The 21,334-nt window shown below is 40.7% G+C and overlaps 3 protein-coding genes and 1 non-coding gene across 8 annotated transcripts in view; all 4 read right to left on the bottom strand.

Annotated features, from left to right (window-relative positions):
* Window positions 1–243: 243 nt before the first annotated feature.
* On the bottom strand, window positions 244–5,639 carry mcrip2 (MAPK regulated corepressor interacting protein 2). Its single transcript, XM_089007008.1, has 5 exons — window positions 5,066–5,639; window positions 4,902–4,971; window positions 3,228–3,361; window positions 2,353–2,460; window positions 244–650 (listed from the first exon to the last, which is right to left on the bottom strand). Exons 1-5 carry the CDS (start codon window positions 5,121–5,123, stop codon window positions 580–582), a joined length of 441 nt encoding a protein of 146 aa, XP_088863134.1. The 5' UTR covers window positions 5,124–5,639; the 3' UTR covers window positions 244–579.
* Window positions 5,640–7,625: 1,986 nt separating this feature from the next.
* Window positions 7,626–12,567, bottom strand: gde1 (glycerophosphodiester phosphodiesterase 1). Of its 2 annotated transcripts, none has more exons than XM_089005982.1 (6): window positions 12,216–12,567; window positions 11,467–11,642; window positions 10,085–10,190; window positions 9,758–9,850; window positions 9,279–9,490; window positions 7,626–8,242 (listed from the first exon to the last, which is right to left on the bottom strand). In XM_089005982.1, exons 1-6 carry the CDS (start codon window positions 12,471–12,473, stop codon window positions 8,095–8,097), a joined length of 993 nt encoding a protein of 330 aa, XP_088862108.1. In that variant the 5' UTR covers window positions 12,474–12,567; the 3' UTR covers window positions 7,626–8,094. The 2 variants fall into 2 exon arrangements, with proteins under 2 accessions (XP_088862108.1, XP_088862107.1); XM_089005981.1 differs by having other exon boundaries at window positions 7,626–8,229.
* A 581-nt stretch (window positions 12,568–13,148) lies between these two features.
* trnad-guc (transfer RNA aspartic acid (anticodon GUC)) lies at window positions 13,149–13,220 on the bottom strand. The gene has a single exon. It is a non-coding gene; the product is annotated as a tRNA-Asp (tRNA).
* Window positions 13,221–17,740: 4,520 nt separating this feature from the next.
* The window catches only part of dlc1 (DLC1 Rho GTPase activating protein), a 91,326-nt gene continuing 87,732 nt past the window's right edge, over window positions 17,741–21,334 (bottom strand). For all 4 annotated transcript variants that reach the window (XM_089006532.1, XM_089006533.1, XM_089006534.1 and 1 more), the window contains 3 exons: window positions 20,915–21,132; window positions 20,653–20,826; window positions 17,741–19,175 (listed from right to left, as the gene is read on the bottom strand). In XM_089006532.1, coding sequence (XP_088862658.1) covers window positions 19,076–19,175; window positions 20,653–20,826; window positions 20,915–21,132 — 492 coding nt within the window. In that variant the 3' untranslated portion in view covers window positions 17,741–19,075. The remainder of the gene's footprint in view (window positions 19,176–20,652; window positions 20,827–20,914; window positions 21,133–21,334) is intronic.

Here is a 21,334-nt window from a genome sequence, read left to right as displayed (position 1 = left end):
CATACTGCGTGTTTTGGGTATTTTAGATGCTATAAAATGTTTTTCTGATGTCAGGAAACAAAAAAGTGATGTCGGTTGTCCTTTAACTATAACTTCTTATTCTCCATCACATTTCTAAGTATTGTTCGAAATAAAAATGAAAACAATTGTAATGTGGTTTCGTGTTAGGAGTCGTATCTGCAAATTTTTAATGTGATTTTTTTGGGGGGCACTTAGAAAGAACTAAAGACAAGTACACAAATGAAAGTTTTGAAAGTCATTTTTACTTGTGCTCTTTGGTAAATTCACATCCAAAGATGAGCCAGTTCGGCCAACTCGAAAAGCTTCAATCAAATATGTCATCCAAGTAGAGGGCGGAGCCATTTGTTTTTTTTTTTTTTTGCACATTACATCTTGTCTGTTTGGTGCTCAGTTCTTCACACAAGCTTCAGATTTCACATCAAGTTCCAAATGGCAGACAATGCTTTACACGGAGCATCCTGAAGCTCTAAGTGACTCTTCCTATTGAGCCTCGCGTCACCTTCACCGATGAAGCAGCGGCATATTTCATCCTTTCACGTTTCAGTTCCTCCAAAGCAGTCATGACATGTCTGCGATATTTGCAAGGAAGCGCTGAGCCCACCACTCCTCCAAATCGATGGGAACAAAATCTGATGAGAAACAAAAGTCATTTGGCGACATGTAAATAATAATAATAATAATAATAATAATAATAATAATAATAATAATACATTTCATTTCTAAGCGCCTTTCAAAACTCTCAAGGTCGCTTTTACAGTCACAGGATAAGTTTTTCTGTGGGTGAGCAGCGGCAGCCACACGTGCCAGCATTCACTCAACCCGGAAGTAACTCAAATAGATAGAAAGCAAGCTAGCTAGATGATAGATAGCTAATAATCATAATAATAATACAATGCATCTACATGCGCCCCTTAAAACTCCCAAGGACATAGCTAATAGATAGCCCTATAGCTAATAGCTAGCTAGCTAGATAGCAAATACGTAGCTAGGTAGGTAGCTAGCGAGATAGTAAATCAGTGTTTTTCACGCTTAAAAACGGCTTACTATTATACATGGTAGTTTATTTCATGCTAAAGACGCCTTACAATACATGGTAGTTGTTGTGTTAAATTTATACTGTAATAATAATACATTTCATTTCTAAGCGCCTTTCAAAACTATCAAGGTCACTTTACAGTCACAGGAGAAAGTTTTTCTGTGGGTGAGCAGCGGCAGCCACACGCGCCAGCATTCACCCAACCCGGAAGTAGAGATAGAAAGCTAGCTAGCTAATAGATAGCCAGCTAGCTATATAACTAATAGCCAGCCAGAAAGCTCGCTAACCGGCCAGTTAGTTAATAGGTAGTAAATAGATAGCTAATAAAAAGCTAATAGATAGACAGCTAGACAACTAGCTATATAACTAATAGATAGCCAGCCAGAAAGCTATCTAGCCAGTTAGCTAATAGGTAGTAAATAGATAGCAAATAGAAAGCTAATAGATAGCCAATAGATAGCCAGCTTGACAACTAGCTATAAAACTAATAGATAGCCAGCCGGAAAGCTAGCTAGCCGGCCGGTTAGCTAATAGATAGCTAATAGATAGCTAATAGATAGCCAATACATAGCAAGATAGACAACTAGCTACATAACTAATAGATAGCCAGCCAGATAGCTAGCGGGCCAGTTAACTAATAGATAGCTAATAGATAGCCAGCTAGACAATTAGCTATAAAACTAATAGATAGCCAGCCAGAGAGCTAGCTAGCCGACCAGTTAGCTAATAGGTAGCAAATAGATGGCTACTAGAATGCTAATAGATAGCCAGATAGACTGCCGCTGCCTGACCGGCTGCCGCTGCTCACCTCAGAAAAACTATCCTGTGACTGTAAAGTGTCCTTGAGAGTTTTGAAAGACGTCCAGATGACTCGAATTGATCCGGAAGGACTTCTTTAATGGATTGCAAACATGTATGCTTTCCTCTTCAGAACTATTTGAATCATATTCATAATTGGATGAGTAACAAAAAAGCATCTTCTCCGAATCTGAACTATCTGAAGCCATTGTTTTGATTCTGGAGCAAGGCAGTTTGTGAAGGAGTATCCTGGCGTGACGTCACAAACAAGGGGGCGGGACTTTCTGAACCTCGCCCAGTTCCGAGCTCATTTTGTGGCAGTTTTGGGAAACTTTTAAGTCATTTTTATTGGTGTTTTGCATTTGACTAAAAATATCATACTGCGCGTTTTGGGTATTTTAGATGCTATAAAACGTTTTTCTGATGTCAGTTAGGAAACAAAAAAAAAAATGGTGTCGGTTGTCCTTTAAATGCCTGAAACGAAAACATGCGCTTACTCTTCATGACAGCATCGGTGGTCTTCTCCGTGTATTGAACGGGCCCCCGGCGGCTCGTCGATTCCCTGTCATCTTCACCTCCCATTTTTTGCTCCACCTCCCGCCATGCTAGTGGAAACAAAGCATCAAATGATGAAAACGCACCGACAGGAATGACATTTCCTTCACACGAAAGCCTTCGCTCGTAGATAAGCTTCAAGGTTTTGGCAACGTGGGAGAGTTCAACCTTCTCCCAAAAACGAACAACAGCAAGCAAGAAGTCAGCCAAACGGCTTTTTCAAAGCAGTTTCATAAACGGTACCTCGGTTTACCAACTTTTCGGTTTACGAACGTTACATTTATGAACATTTTACCTTGGCATACGAACTTTTTTCGTACACGGAGCCGTCTTGTTCTTCTAACAACAAAATGGCAGCCGACTGTTTTTGTCCTCTATTTCCCCGCCCCCAGTCTTCTTAAAGCCACGTGATTGGTCAAGAACGCAGCAGTGAGGGATCCAAATTGAACCTCATCCCCCCATGGCGATGGGATTGTTCCTACAACCGACTTCTTAGGCAACATAGGTTTAGTTATGCCGATGAGGTGATTACCAGATCAAATGGGGCAATCAGGCCAGTGGTAGACCCCATACTCAGGCAGGATAATGTCAGTGTTCCGCCCCAACCTGAGATCAGGGACCAATCATAACAGAGTCTGCCACCGCCACATCTGGACAGTACTACTACCAGCAAAAGATTTTAGTGCGCTGACGAAGCCTCTTGGATAAGAAGCTTACACAGACCTACTATTAAGCCGGTCATTTATTAGACTATATTTTACGTTTTATTTGTTTACTGTTGTGACCAACAATACCAAAATATAATGGCATCCCTCACCTTCGGAGACAAATTTGACGTTCTCCTCATGTGCAGGTGTGAATCCCTCTGCCGGGCTGTGGACCTTCTGCACAGATGCGACATGGTAACGCTTCCCGTTGAGACGGTTGAACACAAGCTTTGGAGGAGGAGTGCTGAAGGTTGAGTCCAGAAGAAGGGACAAAGCAAAACACAAATTCAACTGTAACCGGTGAGGAAGTTATTTTCGCACAGATATGCTAATTTTGGTGGCAATATTAATAATACATTTCATTTATAAACGCCTTTCAAAACTCTCAAGGTCACGTTACAGTCACAGGATAAGTTTTTCGGTGGGTGAGTAGCGGCAGCCACACGCGGCAGCGTTCACTCAACTCGGAAGTAACTCAAATAGATAGAAAGCTAGCTAATAGATACAGTAACAATAATAATACATTTCATTTATAAGCACCTTTCAAAACTCTCACGGTCACTTTACAGTCACAGGATACAGTCGCTAATAGATAGCTACCTATCTAGCTAGATAGCTAAACGATAGCTAGCTAGATAGCTAGCAAGCCAACTAATATATAGCTAATATATAGTTAGGTAGCTAGCTCGATAGCTAGCAAGCCAACTAATATATAGCTAGGTAGCTAGCTAGCTAATAGATAGAGTAATAATAATAATACATTTCATTTATAAGCACCTTTCAAAACTCTCAAGGTCACTTTCCAGTCACAGGATACAGTCGCTAATAGATAGCTACCTATCCAGCTAGATAGCTAAACAATAGCTAGCTAGATAGCTAGCAAGCCAGCTAATATATAGTTAGGTAGCTAGCTAGCTAATGATAGAGTAATAATAATAATATATTTCATTTCTCAGCACCTTTCAAAACTCTCAAGGTCACTTTCCAGTCACAGGATACAGTCACTAATAGATAGCTACCTATCCAGCTAGATAGCTAAACGATAGCTACCGAGCCAGCGAGACAGCTAATAGATCGCAAATAGATAGGTAGCTAGCTAACTAATAGATACAATAAGAATAATAATATTACATTTCATTTATAAGCACCTTTCAAAACTCTCAAGGTGACTTTACAGTCACATGCATGCCATTCACATAACCAAGACGTTTAGAAAGGATTCATACTACACAAATGCTTTTTCATTGGTGGATTATAAACATTTCCTCAAAAAGAAACACTTCTGTGCTCATTTTATAACCTGCATGACAAGCACTTCCTAAATAATAATAATAATAATAATCCATTATTCCATATCCATTATTATTATTTTTATTATTATATCTATTGAGATAGCTAGTTGTGTAGCTAGTTCGCTATGTAGGTGGCTAGCTGTACATCTTTCTAATTGGCTCCGTGGCTCACTACCTACCTACCTATGTATTATATTATATTATATTATATTATATTATATATTCATTATATTATATTAATTATATTATATTAATTACATTAATTATTAAATTAATTATTATTATTTAGGTAGAGTATAAAGGCTGATAGGAAAAGGCAATGGCCCGAGTCATCATTCAAGTAAGTAGTACACTGACGTCAAATGACGTCGACACCGTTAAGCAGTAACTGGAGGTCTCAAGTGACAGATCCTGAACGGACCATTACAAACAACCGAGCGGTTTCGCCACAATTAATAACGAGTAACGCGCACGACACGAACAAGAACTTACTTTGACGGGAGCAACGCCGTGGGCTTGAGCTTCAGTTCGGCAAATTTACTCTCAATCTGTTGCGTTGGGCCTTGTGTCAATTGGAGAAGAAGTAGAAGTTACTTGGCCAAACGCAACGCGACGCGACGTGACATTGCATCACACTTACGGTGTGTAACGCTCACCTGCAGTCCTCCGTTGTGTAACGAGTTTGCTGGGCCCTCTGGTGATGGTGTACATCATGGGACCAAACCCGTTTCGAATGTCCACCCCCTTAAACTTTCAGGCCACCCGTCCCGCGCCCCCCTCCGTTCCACTCGCGGCTGCGGGCGAAGACGTGACCCGGTTCGGCCACTCCACAAGTCGACCCAAAGTACGTGGAAATACAAACACCGACTCCACCGCTCCTCCGATCCCCCGTGGTAAGGTGCTCAGCCGGCGGCGTGTAGGTCACCCAAGGGGAAAACGGTTCCACGTGCCGGCAAGTGGTTCTCACGAATCTCCCCCACACGCATCCGCGGGTGCAGAGCACGCCGCCCTGCTCGGTGTCCCGTGGACAATGACTCAGTGAGCGGGTACTCGGGCCGCCGTGTTACCGTCGCTGTGGAACTCCGGGACACAAACAAGGACACGACTCAGTCGATTTCGACCACAGAATACGATCGCGTTTCCTTGCTGCGTCAAGTCAGTCGCTGTGATATTACTCACTTCCGGTTAGTGATCTCCAAAATACTGGAGTTTGACAACCAGTCCAGTCATCTATCCATCCGGTTGTTTTCACAAGGGTCGTGCTGGAGACTATCCTAGCTATTTCCGGGCAGGAGGCGGGATACACCTGAACGGGTTGCCAGACAATCGTGGGGCACTTTTTTTTAATGAAGGCCACTTAATCAATTCTCATCTATCTCATTATTCAAATCTAAATCATTATTATCATTTGAAGACATTCACGATTCACATCTTTATGAATCTCGGCAAAAAAAAAAAAAAACAACGATGAATGGTAAAACGGTTGAAATGTTTAAAATTGCATTTTCAATGTAGCTCTCTCTTGTTTCTATATATAATTATATTTTATTTATTGTATTGTATTTGTGATTGTATTTATGCTTGTCTGTCACTGTAAAGTGTCCTTGAGAGCTTTTAAAAGGCGCTTAAAATGCAATGTATTATTATTATTAACAAAACTACTTCAAAATGACCTCAAAAAGTTTCCGTTTCAGAAGGTCCCGCCCCTTGTTCATGACGTCACGCCAGGACGTCTTGCCTTGCTCGAGAATCAGAACAATGGCTTCAGATTTGAATAATATGCTTTCTTGTTACTCATCCAGTTTTGAATACGATTCAAATAGTTCTGAATGGGAAGCATAAATGTTTGCAATCGATTAAAGAAGTACTTGTGTATTAATTTGAGCCATCAGGACTCCAATGTAGCGTCCCAGAAAATGAACAAAATGGCGACTTGAAAACAAGACTTCCTGAACATTCAGCGCGAGTCTTAAAACGTCAAATATAGCTATATGCGGTGGAATCATATTAAAATACGCTCAGTAGAAGTCATTTGAAGCCATTTTACATATTTTGGAGACAACTTGTCTGGAGACGTCGGTTGTCTGTCCTTTAAAGAAGTGGAGAAAACAAGGGTCATCTCTGGGTTGCCGCCGAGGAGCACCTTGATCAAGAAGCGACTCAGACAGGCTTATCCAGACAGATAGCAAAGCTATGTCTGCTTATCTCGTTCTCTACGGGTCGCTCACCTGAGTACACTGGCAACAACGACAGTCGCGGTGTTACATCAGAAGGGTTGGCAGTGTTAGACGAGTTACCGGTTCATCATCTCACAATCCTTCGAACAATAATAATTAACTTTCTAGCTGCGGGGTTGATTGGAAGCAACGTCTCTTTGTGACATCCATCATAAAGTGACATGTAAACAATGGAAATGTATTCTTTATGTGTACATCAAGAGTAAAAAAAACAAAAAAAACGGATTAGACAAGTTGTTTCATGACACACTATATATATATATATATATATATATATATATATATATATATATATATATATATATATATATATATATATATATATATATATATATACACATACATATATATACATACACACACACACACACACATATATACATATATATACATACATATATCATACACACACACACATATATATATATATACATATATATACATACATATATATACATACACACACACACACACACACACACACACACACACACACACACACACACACACACACACACACACACACACACACACACACACACACACATATATATATATATCGATACTATTTCTATGCGCGCACGGAGAAAATTACATGCAAACAGGGTCGGATATATCGATAGTCCCGGTTATATCGATATTTTTCGGACTCCCTTAGATATCGATATAACAAGACTTTACTGTATATATACAGTGAAACCTCAATTTACAAACACCTTATCTTACAAACTTTTCATCTTACAAACGTCAAATTTATGAAAATTAAACCTTATAATAAGCACTATTTTCATAATACACACCCACCACGGCTGGCGGAGTGATCTTCGGTGGAAGCACAGGACCGAACAGCACCAGAGGTTAAGTTACCAAAAGTCCTTATGGAACATATGTTGTGTGTAGTTTTAAAGCTTATTTAGTTGAAAAGTATATTTTATGGAAACCCGGGAACGGATTATTCCCATTTTAATGGTTTTCTATGGGAATTTTTTTTTTGAGATACACACTTTTCGCCTTACACACTCTGTCTGGGAACCAATTAAGTTCGTAAGTTGAGGTCTCACTGTATAAAAAAACTCTCAAGGACACTTTACATAAGTTTTTCTGTGGGTGACTAGCCTAAAAATGTATACTTCTTTTTCCTTTCCTGTCTTTCATAACTTTGATGCTGTAAATTGGGAATCTCTCTAACGTGAGACAAATAAAAAATATCTCATCTCATCTTCACTATAGACTTTTCAGGGGGTGGGGGGGCTTGATTTGAACCTCTTTCTACTTTTTTATGATAAGGATCTAGATTAATAAAACTCATAAATTTTATAATGCCATTTAGCTTTAGCCAAATAGCATATGTGGGAGTAGTCTACTAAGTATACCTACCACATTCTAAACAAACAGCATCAAAGGAGTTTGGACTTTGATTTTTTTTCCGTCAAAGTATATTGGGAGTGTCAGTAGTGCGGGTCACAGTCCTCCACAAGGCTGTCTGTGAGGTAGCTGACTTGTAGAAGTTCTTTGTAGTGTTGCTTCTCCACGCCGTTGTTGACGGTCCAGGCAACCACCTCCACACCCCTCTGGCTCCAGTACTGCACATAGTCACTGGTTAACGATAGAAAAACAAAATTAGAATACTTATCCAGTGATACCTTGGCTTCCGAACTTAATTGGTTCCCAGAAAGTGTGTGTAAGGTGAAAAGTGTGTATTCCAAACATTAATTTACCATAGGAAACCATTAAAATGAGAATAATCCGTTCTCAGGTCCCCATAAAACAGTTTTCAACTAAAATAAGCCTTAAAACTACAAACAATATACTTTATTTTATGTATAGTAAATGTGCTATGGTATTGCAATTAAAGTAGTAAACTGTACTGTCTAATAAAGTCGTTTTATTTACCTTTGTGATGGTCGTTACTGGCTTGATGGAATGGATATCTTTTTGCATAAAGTGTCTCAAGGAATTCTGGGTTGTACATCTTACAAGTTGTGATATTGCAACAGCAACAGATGCCGACAGACACACTGGAAACTTCATAAATAGCTGGTTCCCTTGCTTGTAGGTTCCCTTCAAATTATACAGATGACTTGTGCGGGTTATTTGTGGAGCTTGATTGATGGGATATTTTAACCTTGCAGTCTACACTCTGCCTTTGAACTATCAATAAAGTTGAATCGAGTTCAAATTTCACTGTTTTTTATCCATGTTCTCACCTTTTCACTTTTGTTTTTGTTTTTTTTCCACTTGTGTTTTTTTGTTTCAAGCTCTGTCATCTCCCTTTCGTGTGTGTGTGTGTGTGTTTCTGTTTCTGTAACCCCACCCCCCTCTCCGCTCCGCTCACTGCTGCATGTGTCTCTGCCATCCTCTACCACGGATCTTGACCAATCACGTACGGCTTTAACCGAAGACTGGGGGCGGGGAATAGAGGAAAACAAAAGCTGGCTGCCATTTTCAGCTCCTTGTTAGGAGCTCCAAGGAACCGGTTCGTTCGCGAATGACACATCATTCATTGTGGCGCTCCGCGTGTTTCCCGAAAAATAGTTCGTATGCCAAGATGATATTTTCGCTAAAGTGTTCGTAAGCCGAGGTATCACTGTATATTGGAATTCGGACCAATGAGCGGGGTCAACAAACTCACTGCGAGACAAAGTTCTTTTGCACCAGGAAGGCAGAATTGCCACAGAGCTTCCACAGCATGTGATGGTGGGCCCAGTCCAAGAGGATATCCATTAATGTGAGCCAGTGGTGTTTCCATGGTGACGAGTAACGTGGGGAGCCATCGCCAAAGCGGCTCAAGCTCCAGGGCCTGTGGGTCAACGCAGTGATCACTAGGTGGTCAGTCTGCCTCATCTGTCCAAGAAATCACAGAATGAAACACATTTCATCATCGATAATAATAATAATAATACATTTAACTTCTAAGCGCCTTTCAAAACTCTCAAGGTCAAGTTTTTTTTCTGTGGGTGAGCAGCGGCAGCCACACGCGCCAATGTTCTCTCAACCCATATCTAAATAGATCGAAAGCTAGCTGCCATTTTGTTGTTAGAAAAATGAAAAGTTCGAAGCCAAGGGCTTCGTAAACCAAGGTATCACTGTAAGTGTTTATTTGCCTTCTACCTTGTAGATGACTTTGGGCTCAAAGGAGCAGACGATGCTGCTGTTGTAGAGGACTGGATGCTTTTTGTAGAGAGCTGAGAGCGCTGCAGCTGCCTGCCAAGGGAACGGCGCCGCAGTTATAATACATATTTCCCGCGAGATAGAACGATATTTTTTTTTTCTTCATTTTATCCACCTGTCCTTGAACTGCTGAAATCAAGAATATTGTTATCTGCAAAAATTATGGCTAGTTTACATTCTTCACAAAAATCAGTCACGAAAGAGCCTGTAAACATGCTAAAATGTGCAAACATGACCCAGCATATGAATAATGATTTTGGAAAACACCTTATCTGGATGGCCTTTCACGTCAAAGTAGATGCTTAGGTGTAATTTCATGCATTCCTCCACTGCCTGCTCCAGTGTTGGGATCTTCTCACCAGTAAACATATCCCTGTCAATAAAAGAAAACAAAACAAAGCAATAACGCAACTGCTGTTGGATCAGTCCATGATTCGAATACAGCAAAGTGTACTTGACATTAGCTCAAAGGCTAAATACACATCAACATCAGTTATTTGAAGTTCGATCTATGTATAAAAAGATATAAGCCATTATCAGTGTCTGAAATAACGTCTGCCCAGACGCCCTGGGCGTGCAACTTTTACGTCCGGCGTACAACTTACAAAACGTGTCCGCCCCGGGTGGCCGACAACTTTTTCAAGAAAAAAAAAAAAGACGAAAGATTTTTTTTTTTCAAATTAAACGTTTGCTTTATTCCGATTTCGAAATTTTCATTCAGTTTGGAAATTGCGCAATTTTTAATTTCAGTTCGTTTAGCAATTTGCATACTTGGCAGTCAATCAGAAGCCTGCGTCATAGACCCTAGAAGAGTCAAAAGAAGCTAACGAAATTTATGACGCTACAAAACGTAAACATACATTAAAAACATCGTGGAAAGAGGAGTTCACGTGGCTTGTAGCAGACGACGCAACGCAAACATTGAATTGTGCAACATGCCTAACAGTGTATGGACAAATGACAACTGGAGCAAAAGCATCAGCAAGGGATATTTACCATAAACAGAACACATTTGATGAGGAACTAGATAAAATTATCACAGAGAAAGCACCTACGAGGGATCATTCCTCAAGATGGTGAAAGAAGAAGGCTACGTTCCTCATCAAGTGTTTAATGCTGATGAAAGCGGCCACACCATTCCATCAAGCCATCAACGACCACCACAAAGGTAAATAAAACCACTTTATTATACAGTACAGTTTATTTCTTTCATTATCATACCATAGCACATGCATTATACATAAAATAAGGTAGAAAATTATGTATTATGGGGACCTTGGAACGGATTATTCTCATTTTAATGGTTTCCTATGAGAAATTATTTATTGGGATACACACTTTTCACCTTACACATTCTGTATGGGAATCAATTAAGTTCGTAAGCCAAGGTATCACTGTATTTCTCTAACAGGAACAACAACCAAAAAAATCTTACAACATGAATGTAAAAGTAGGCAGTATGGATACAAATGGTTAGCACATCTGCCTCACACTCCAGAGGTTGCGGGTTCGAATTTCAGCTAATGCCCTCTGTTGTGGAGTTCACATGTTCTTCCTGTACAGTTAGTACAGGTGGGCTTGACGAAGGCCGATGGAGGAAAGGAGTAGAAAAAGAAACACGTGTTGTTAAATTCATGTGTCTATTTTACCGTAATCGATGTTTGGCAGCTGCGTCCAGTTTGCGCAATTCAGCAAATTCTAGCTGACGAAGTGGCCCTGATCCATTTGTGGTCCGATCCACGCTCTCGTCATGCATCAGGATTGGAACGCCGTCTGCAGAGAACTCCAGGTCAAGCTCCACTCCAGAGGCCCCATTCGTACTGGCCTGGTGCGTGACAGGATTGATAAAAAAAATGTATTCCACGAGTGGTTATAATTTTTAATGATCGTTGAATAAAATATCATGCATCACCCTGATCAACTCGGAAGTAACTCAGATAGAAAGCTAGCGAGCTAATAGACAGCTAATCAATAGCTAATTAACTCAGATAGAAGGATAGCTAGCTATTTTGAAAGGTATTACGTATTATTATTACTAGATAGCTAACAGATAGCTAGCTTGGGCTTCACTCAACCCGGAAGTAACTCAAATAGAAAACTGGCTAGCTAATAGATAATAATAATAATAATAATAATAATAATAATAATAATAATAATAATAAATAACAGCTATGAAAAACGACAATGACAACAACAACGACAATAATAACGACAATGATAATGATGATAACGATGACAATAATAAATGATAATAACAATAATAATAATACATTATTACATTATCAGGATATTTTAAAGGACCCCAACACGGAAGTAGAAACGGACATTTGTGCCAATGACGTGTGTGTCAAAGTAAAAATGCTCCCCGTCCGAACCCAAAACCGATCACCGCTCTTACCAGCCGGATGGCCGCCATCGTGTTTTCCGGTGCGTCGTGTCCGGCCCCGCGGTGAGCTACAACGGACACCTTCCCGGATCCAGCCGGGTGAAGCACTTGTCGGACACGGACGGCAGGCAGCTGGGGGAAGCGGAACATGGCCAGGAAGAGGTACAGGCAGCTGGTAAGGACGCCGGACCATACCGGACTTCGGGTGGCCAGAAGGACCACCACGAACACGACCGAGTATAGTGTGACTTCATCGCCGAGCTGAAGCATGTCGGTACCCCCGGTTGGGCTGGTTCAAAGACAGGCGAAATCTGACGGACCATCCATCAGAGCCCTGACGGGGTGACTTTAACTCCGCCCGATGCGGACGTCGTCGCGCTGTTGCGTCACTTCCGCCCCTTAAAATCAAAAGTCACGCGTCTTGTATTTGTTTTTTTTTTTTTTTTTTTTTGCTGCGGACGCCAATTCATGTAATTTAGCAATTTGGCTAAAACAATTAATCAACAGGAGATATTGTTTATTTTAGTAATTAATTCAACACTATCAGCACTTTGATTGCAATTCCACGTGATGTGGCCTTGCTGTTATCGGGTTGCATCTGTGTTTGATTGGGATCTGGAGCCCTCAGATAAATGTTGTGTCCCCCAAATTACCCCCCCCCCCTCCATCACCAAACTTTCTCATATATTTTATTATCAGTCATCTCGCCTTCTTCCCATGTCGAAGTTAGCTTTCGCCTGGTAAAAAAAAAATGCGTGGCAGGAAGGTGACCAAGTGTGAATATGAGCGCAACTGGGTCTTAGTCCACGTATGCCTTGCAATTGGTTGGCAACCAGTTCAGGGTGTACTCTTACGCAGCAACGACTGACAAAACACTGCTGTGACAAGATACACAACATGCCCTTCTGAGGGTAAAATGATTATGAAATGGATCAAAAACGAGTACTCCCCGTCGGGGAATCGAACCCCGGTCTTCCGCGTGACAGGCGGAGATACTGTCCACTATACTAACGAGGAAGTGACAACCAGTTTGCACAGATAGCTTACTTTATAATATAAAGCTTTATTTTATAATATAAAGTAGTGATTGCTGTCTAACTGCAGATTTGAACCTTCGTACGCGACTATCTATATAAAATATACATGTATTCTGTAACACACGCGTGAATATCATATTTGGTGGAAATTAATGTTTCAAAGGTGTGCGTTGGGAAAATATGTATTCCCCACATGGCCGCCAGAGAGCAGTGTTTCTCTTTAAATAGATGCTCAGTAAAGACAACATTACGGAAAACAGTAATTTGATGATTATGTCAGATATCAAAGTACACTTCAATCAACATTTACATTGTTTTTGTGTCCAGTATTTTAAACATCTCTGCGGAGGAAAACATTTAATTTCAGCCAGTGGTTCTTAATCTCACCAGTTTCAAATGCTTATATTTACCGAACCCTTCCAAGACTGCGCCCACTAACTGCAAACGAGAATGAGGATTGGACCTCTGGAGCGGAGGATCCACCGAACGCCTGAGATCAGGTAACCAAACCCCTAGGGTTCGAGCCACCCAGTTTAAGAACCACTGCCGACTCCATTTTTTGTTTCCTAACTGACATCAGGAAAAGGTTTTATAGCATCTAAAATACCCAAAACACAGGCTGATATTTTTAGTCAAATGCAAAACACCAAGAAAAATGACTTAAAGTGTCCCAAAATGACTTCAAAATGACCCCGAAAATTCGAGCCATCAGGACTCCAATGTAGCGTCCCAGAAAATGAACAAAATGGCGACTCGAAAACAAGACTTCCTGAATATTCAGCGCGAGTCTTAAAACGTAAAATATGGCTACATGCGCCTACAGATGCACAGGTGCTAGTCATCCCGATCAGTGGCAGACTGCCACGTTCAGATTGGCGACCAACAGGTAGCGCTGTCAGCCCTGCCTGCAGCCTCGCAGGTGCTGGTCGTTCCCAATCAGTGGCAGTCAAAAGGACTCCCGGCACGACCATGCGGCGTCGGGTCATTGTATGCAATTGTATGCAATTGTATGCATTGTGCATGCATTGTATGCTGTGCATGTGTTTGTTTCATCTTGGCAGACTTTTACTCTTGGTTTTACCTTTGATACGTTGTATTTTTCTGTTCAAATGATTTTAACGTTTTAGATTTTGCTGCTGTTGACTTTATTTTAATGTAATTTCTCAAATACAACCTGCCTGCTTTTTGGGATCAACAACTGCCATCACCACCTTGCAAACCGTGACACACAGGGAATTACAAGTAGAAAAAAAGTGCACATCTGCATGTGTTGTTGCGTTATCACAATAACATACTGTACCCCACTGGTGTTGTCATAACAAAAGTACAAGCATAGCACGAATACACTTATGTGACCCACACTGTGTGACATAGAGTTGGCGCACATATCGGATTCTTTCCACGCAGACACAGCTAGCTACTCCACTGTCAATGAGGCCAACAGGCAAATGCTGCTTGCTATCCTTACACAACGTGATGGAATGCTATGTACGGCGTGATCCACTGGATGAGCAAATGGAGAAAATATGCAGACATTAGTTTGGTCTCGAATTGTGGAACATCTGTTAGAATACGTGTACAATACTCAAAAGAATTTAAATTGGACGGAAATAAAGTCTAACTGCGAAAGGTTTTCTTCAGCCGTCATTTGGACTTCTTTGAAAGTGTCGGACATTTCGCTTCTCATCCGAAAAGCTTCGTCAATGAACTAAAGTTGTGCTGGTTGCTATGTCTCTATCTATCTATCTATCTATCTATCTATCTATCTATCTATCTATCTATCTATCTATCTATCTATCTATCTATCTATCTATCTATCTATCTATCTATCTATCTATCTATCTATCTATCTACAGGTTTATAATAATAATAATCAACCCGGAAGTTAATCGATAGAAAGCTAGCTAGCCAGCTAAATAGCTAGCCATCTAGCTAGCTCTATAGCTAATAGCTAGTTATTTAGCTAATACACTGAATGTCACTATTAAATACAGATAGAAAGCTGTAGGTTTAGATATGTGGACGACACTTTTATCATAATTAAAAACATATATTATTATTATTATTATAAATAAAAATCAAGGTCATATCACTTGAATGTGACTGTTAAATTGCCCTCTACCTTGTATTATTATTATTATTATTACAATGCATTATTTACTGAGTTGCAAATATTTGAGCATAGTTCCGACTGACGTGTGGCCAGAAACGTACAATCGCATGCAAGCGTGCACATACATGTTTGTGTTCATTTATCAATGTGGGAACTCTCTGGTGTCTGAATCTCAGAGAAGTGTGCAAGAATGCATGCTGACTCAGGGTCAGCCTTATCCGGCCCCGCATAATCTACTTGCCGTGTTTGGGTTCCCGCCACAAAATATACTTCTCCCAAAGTCCCAGCACCGCTTTGAGGGAGCCTGTGGATTTCAGGATGACGTGAGGCCGGCAGTGCGAATGAGATACAGTGATACATTGGCTTACAAACTTAATTGGTTCCCAGACAGAGTGTGTAAGGCGAAAAGTGTGTATCCCAAAAATGAATTTCCCATGGGAAACCATTAAAATGAAAATAATACGTTCCCATGTCCCCATAAAACATCATTTTCTACTTTCTCATTTTCTAAGCCTTAAAACTACACAAAATATACCTTATTTTATGTATAATAAATGTGCTATGGTATTATAATTAAATAAATAAACTGTACCGTATAATAAAGTCGTTGTATTTACCTTTGTGATGGTCGTTGATGGCCTGACAGAATGGAGTGGCCGGTTTCATCAACATTAAACACTTGATGAGGAACGTAGCCTTCTTCTTTCATCTTGAGGAATCAAGTCAAAGTCAAGTCAAAGAGAATGATCCCTTGGAGGTGCTTTCTCTGCGATAATTTTATCTAGTTCCTCATCAATTGTGTTCTGTTCTGCTGGGTTGATAGCTTTTTGCATCAAGTGTACAGATGGCTTGTGCGGGTTATTTGTAGAGCCTAGTTAGATACAGATAGAAAGCTTCCTAGCCAGCTAGTAGATAGCTAATAGATAGCCAACACAACAGCCCGCCAGTGGAAATTGTAGCTACAATGTGGCCGGCAACAAAAATGATTTTGACACCCCATCACTCAGTGACAACTATCACTCTGTAATGACCTTCATATTGATTCATTAAACCGACTTTAAATGTTTTCGCGTTATATTCTATTTTTTATGAGATTGTGACTTGTCATGCATCCATTTTCTTTGGCACGTATCCCCATTTGTGTCGCTGATGAACTGGAGTTTCTCTCGCTGACTTTTGGCGGAAAAGGGTGCTATGCCAATGCCTGGACCACGGTTAGGATTAGGGGTTTGGGTTTAGGGTTTAGGGTTAGGGTGTAGGGTGTAGGGGTTATGGGTTATGGGTTAGGGTTTGGGGTTTAGGGTTAGGGTTTGGGCTTTGGGTTTAGATCGTAGGATTTAGGGATTAGGGGTTAGGGTTTGGGGTTAGGATTTAGGGTCAGAGTTTAGAATTAGGGTTTAGGTACTTCGTTTAGGTTCAGGGTTTAGGGTCAGGGTTAGGGTTAGGTCAGAATTGAAGCACACGCAAGGAAGTACAGTACACACCTATGACGGTGATCCATTTTTGGACAGTTCAACGATGATAGAGGTCTGGGTTCTACTCAGTCTCATTAAATGTGCCCTTCTTCCAGGCCGCTGGCTTTGGAGCAGTTGCGAGACAATGGGCTTCCATTGTTTTGTGCAATATGAAAGTACTGTACAACAAGTTACATAAGGAGCAATTGAGAATGGCATCAAGAAGCGCAGTGGCCGGAACCCGACTTCCATCAGGTGCTCGTTGGCACAAAGTTGACACATAGTTGAATGTTGCCATAACAACCATCCACTTGCGAATCGGAACAAGCAAACTAATTACTGAAGAGATTCTGAGGATTTACTTGTGTAGCCTCCCGGTACACCCGATATTACATCACACATATGACCAAAGTGGTTATTTTAATACATTTAATAGTGCACTTTGATTAAACTGTACAGAAATAATATTAATAAAAAAAGATAACGCTTTTTTTTCCATTTTCGTCACAAAGCTTAACATTTACAATACAACAAAACAATACAAAACAAACATATATCTGAGGTATAAATACATGTATATTTGTTTTAAATTAAAGGTCATTGCCCTGTGTTATTTGGTAGAGACCGGTTACATAAACTATATGGACAATGGCTTAAGTGAAGTACTGTACGCATAGAGCGGTATAATAACAAGTGAACGACATAGTGACACGCTTGTCTTTCTTCTTCTTTTGTCTGCAAAAACACACTCACATGCAATCTGCCTTCGCCTTTACAGTAAAACCTGTAAAATCACCTCCTTTATAAAAGGACCTTTTCTTTTGCAGTTTTCTTTTCAATGTTGGACGTGTTGTTATGTGTTTTCATGGACTGCGACACTCAGTATTTGGACATTGGAAGTACAGTGATACCTTGGCTTACGAACTTGATTGATTCCCAGACAGAGTGTGTAAGGCAAAAATTGTGTATTCCAAAAAATAATTTCCCATAGGAAACCATTAAAATGATAATAATCCGTTCCCAGGTCACCATAAAACGCAATTTTTGACGAAATAAGCCTTAAAACTACACAAAATATACCTTATTTTATGTATAATAAATGTGCTATGTGCTATGTGCTTCCTCATTGTGAGGAATGATGCCTTGTGGGTGCTTTCTCTGCGATAATTTTACCTTGTTTCTCATCAAATGTGTTCTGTTTAGCTGGGTTTTGCATCCAGTGTACAGATGACTTGTGCGGGTTATTTGCGGAGCCTAATTGATTGGGATATTTTAACCTTGCAGTCTACACTCTACCTTTGAACTATCAAAGTTGAAACGAGTTCAAATGTCACTTTTTTCTATCCATTTTGTCACTCTCTCTCTCTCTGTCGTCTGTCTCTTTAATGTTTAAACCACCTCCCCCTCACTGCTGCGTTCTTGACCAATCACGTGGCTTTAACCGAAGACTGGGGGCGGGCAATAGAGGACAAAAACAGTCAGCGGCCATTTTCTTGTTAGGAGAATGGGCTCGTTCGCCAACGACACATCACTCATTGTGGCAGCTCCGTGTGTATCCCGAAAAATACTTCGTATGCCAATGTAAAATGTTCATAAATAAAAAGTTTGTAAACCGAAAAGTTCATAAGCCAAGGCGTTCGTAAACCGAGGTACCACTGTATAATTCAATACGTGTTGCGGAAAGTTAAAGGGTGCGTTTTCATGGATTTGGTCCACTAGTGACAATTGGTCTTGAACACAAATCATTCCTTGTGGTGCTTTTTGTTGCTGCTTTTGGTGAGCCAGCCACCGCCTTGTGTCTTCTCCTCTCCATTCCACATATCAGCTCAACCCGGGGTTCGGCACATTCACATCTTTCTCTTCAACCGTCAATCCACACGACATCATAAATATTGTTTGCGCTTCCTCCCGCGCGTTATATCAGAGACAAAATTAAAAAAAGGACGGACGTGAGTCAAAATAGAGAGCATTAATATGAAGTGTGAAAAGACTAGTAAGTGTGTGTACACTGGAGTATGTTGATGCTAACTATTGGTTGCTCTCATTACATAATGCAGTCACCTTTGCTTCTCAGAAGCAATAGCACTCTTTGGGTAAAGCCTGTCTTATCAATGTTCTTTGGCCCACATAAATACTTCGATGGCAGGACCACAGGGCATTTTAAATGGTGCGGCCAAAAAATATGGTTTTAAAAAATAACAACAACAAAGTACTTCAAGTCCAGAAGCTAAGGTTTGTCCTCTTGGAATGACAAGGAGGGGGTCAGTCTCATTTGTCCGTGGGTAACGTGAAGGAGTCGCGAATCCGCGCCACCTCAGCAGCACATAAGTGTCCGTGCAGTTTGTTGTACCATTCTGGGAAGTGACCCCTGCGTCAGAAGGTCAAAAAAAGCATGTCAACATGTAGCACTGAATGGGCGTCATTTGCGAAGGCCTTGCTGACAACTGAGCTTCATGAGAGTTTGTTACCACAATCTTTTCCCCAAAGCTCTACTTTGATTTATGAGTGGAACCAGTGTCTGAAATAACGCCTGCCCGGACGCCCGGGCGTGCAACTTTTACATCGCGCGGACAACTTAGAAAACGTCTCTGGCTGGGTGGCTGACAACTTTTTCAAGAAAAAAAAAGACAAAAGATTTTTTTTTTTCAAATCAAACGTTTGCTCTATTCCAATTTCGAAATCTTTGTTCGGTTTGGAAATTTCGGAATTTGGGTTCGTTTTAATGTAGGTTCGTTTGGCAATTTGCATACTCGGCAGCCAATCAGAAGCCTGCGTCGAATAACTCCGTGCTTCCGGACGTTCCCGAGCGTCATAGCCCCAGAAGAAAGATTCAAAAGAAGCTAACAAAATTTACGACGCTAAAAAACGAATTACGACTTTTAACTCAGAACTCCGACTTTTAACTCAGAATTCCGACTTTTAACTCACAATTCCGAATTTAACTCAGAATTCCGAATTTAACTCAGAACTCTGACTTTTAACTCAGAATTCCGACTTCTAATTCAGAACTCCGACTTTTAACTCAGAATTCCGACTTTGAACTCAGAATTTCGACTTTGAACTCAGAATTCCGACTTTGAACTCAGAATTCCGACTTAACTTAGAACTCCGACTTTTAACTCAGAATTCCGACTTTTAACTCAGAACTCCGACTTTTAACTCTGAACTCCGACTTTGAACTCATAATTCCGACTTAACTCAGAATTCCGACTTTTAACTCAGAACTCCGACTTTTAACTCAGAATTCCGACTTTTAACTCAGAACTCCGACTTTCAACTCAGACCTCTGACTTACTTCTCACTCAGAACTCCGACTTTTAACTCAGAATTCTGACTTTGAACTCAGAATTTCGACTTTGAACTCAGAATTCCGACTTTGAACTCAGAATTCCGACTTTTAACTTAGAACTCCGACTTTTAACTCAGAATTCCGACTTTTAACTCAGAACTCCGACTTTCAACTCAGAACTCCAACTTTTAACACATAACTCCGACTTTTAACTAAGAACTCTGACTTACTTCTCACTCAGAACTCTTACGACTATTACGACTTTTAACTTAAAAAGCTATTTATTTCAAATAACAACCACACATTATTCAGTGTATGAAACTTATAAAACATTGTATAAGCTGTTTACACACTCTGTGTCTCTGCATTTTACCAGACCAGATTGTCCACTCTGAAGATGCATACTGCTTCCACAAAGTTTGTCTACATCTTGTAAAACATTGTCTTTCTTGGCATTTCTGCTCATTGGGTTTTGCAAAATTCCGGATTTATCGCTGTCATTGTGAGCAAGGCCTAAATTAAACATCCAAATACAATAAAAAAAAAAAACACTAACCTGCAGTCAATTCTAGAAATGTTTGTGAGTCGAGACTTGTTGGCTCCACAGGACTCAATAAAATAGCGTGAGATGAGAACGTTGGCCCGCACGCCCACGACAGGTTCTGCGCCGTGATCAACAGACGTTGACACCAGTGCACACGCTCCTTTCGGCAAGTCTGTTACCCATGTTCTGGTGTCAAACCAAACACACACAAAAAAAAACGGTTAGAGCCACAAGTGTGACACCTCAGAGAAGGTCAAAATTAAGAGATATTTACCTGAGCACCAGGTGGTCCCTCATGGGATGAGGGGCCATGGTATTGCGCACGTACTGGTACACCTCGGTCCTCTCATCCAAGCTTTCAACCACGCGACTCTCACATAGGTCCTCATCCCAGCGTGCTTGCTCCCTCAGAATCCGAGTCAGGACTTCCTCTGGGGCTGCAGGCACCTCCACCGTCACTTTCCAAAGCCTCAGCGGGAATCCATCGTGTACCTGAAGAAAGCAACAACCCCACCCCAACTCATTACGCTCAATTAAAACAATACCGTGTAGTACTCAGGGTACTATTCGTCTGCAGTTGGTACTTGAACCCCACAAATACATTTACAGTGATACTTTGGCTTACGAACTTAATTGGTTCCCAGACAGAGTGTGTAAGGCGAAAAGTGTGTATCCCAAAAATTAATTTCCCATA

Source organism: Hippocampus bargibanti, linkage group LG10 (assembly GCF_051943395.1).
Source record: "Hippocampus bargibanti isolate YZ-2025 linkage group LG10, ASM5194339v1, whole genome shotgun sequence".
NCBI lineage: Eukaryota > Metazoa > Chordata > Actinopteri > Syngnathiformes > Syngnathidae > Hippocampus > Hippocampus bargibanti.
The sequence above is the reverse complement of the archived record's forward strand: the minus strand, read 5'-3'. Positions and strand labels throughout refer to the sequence as shown.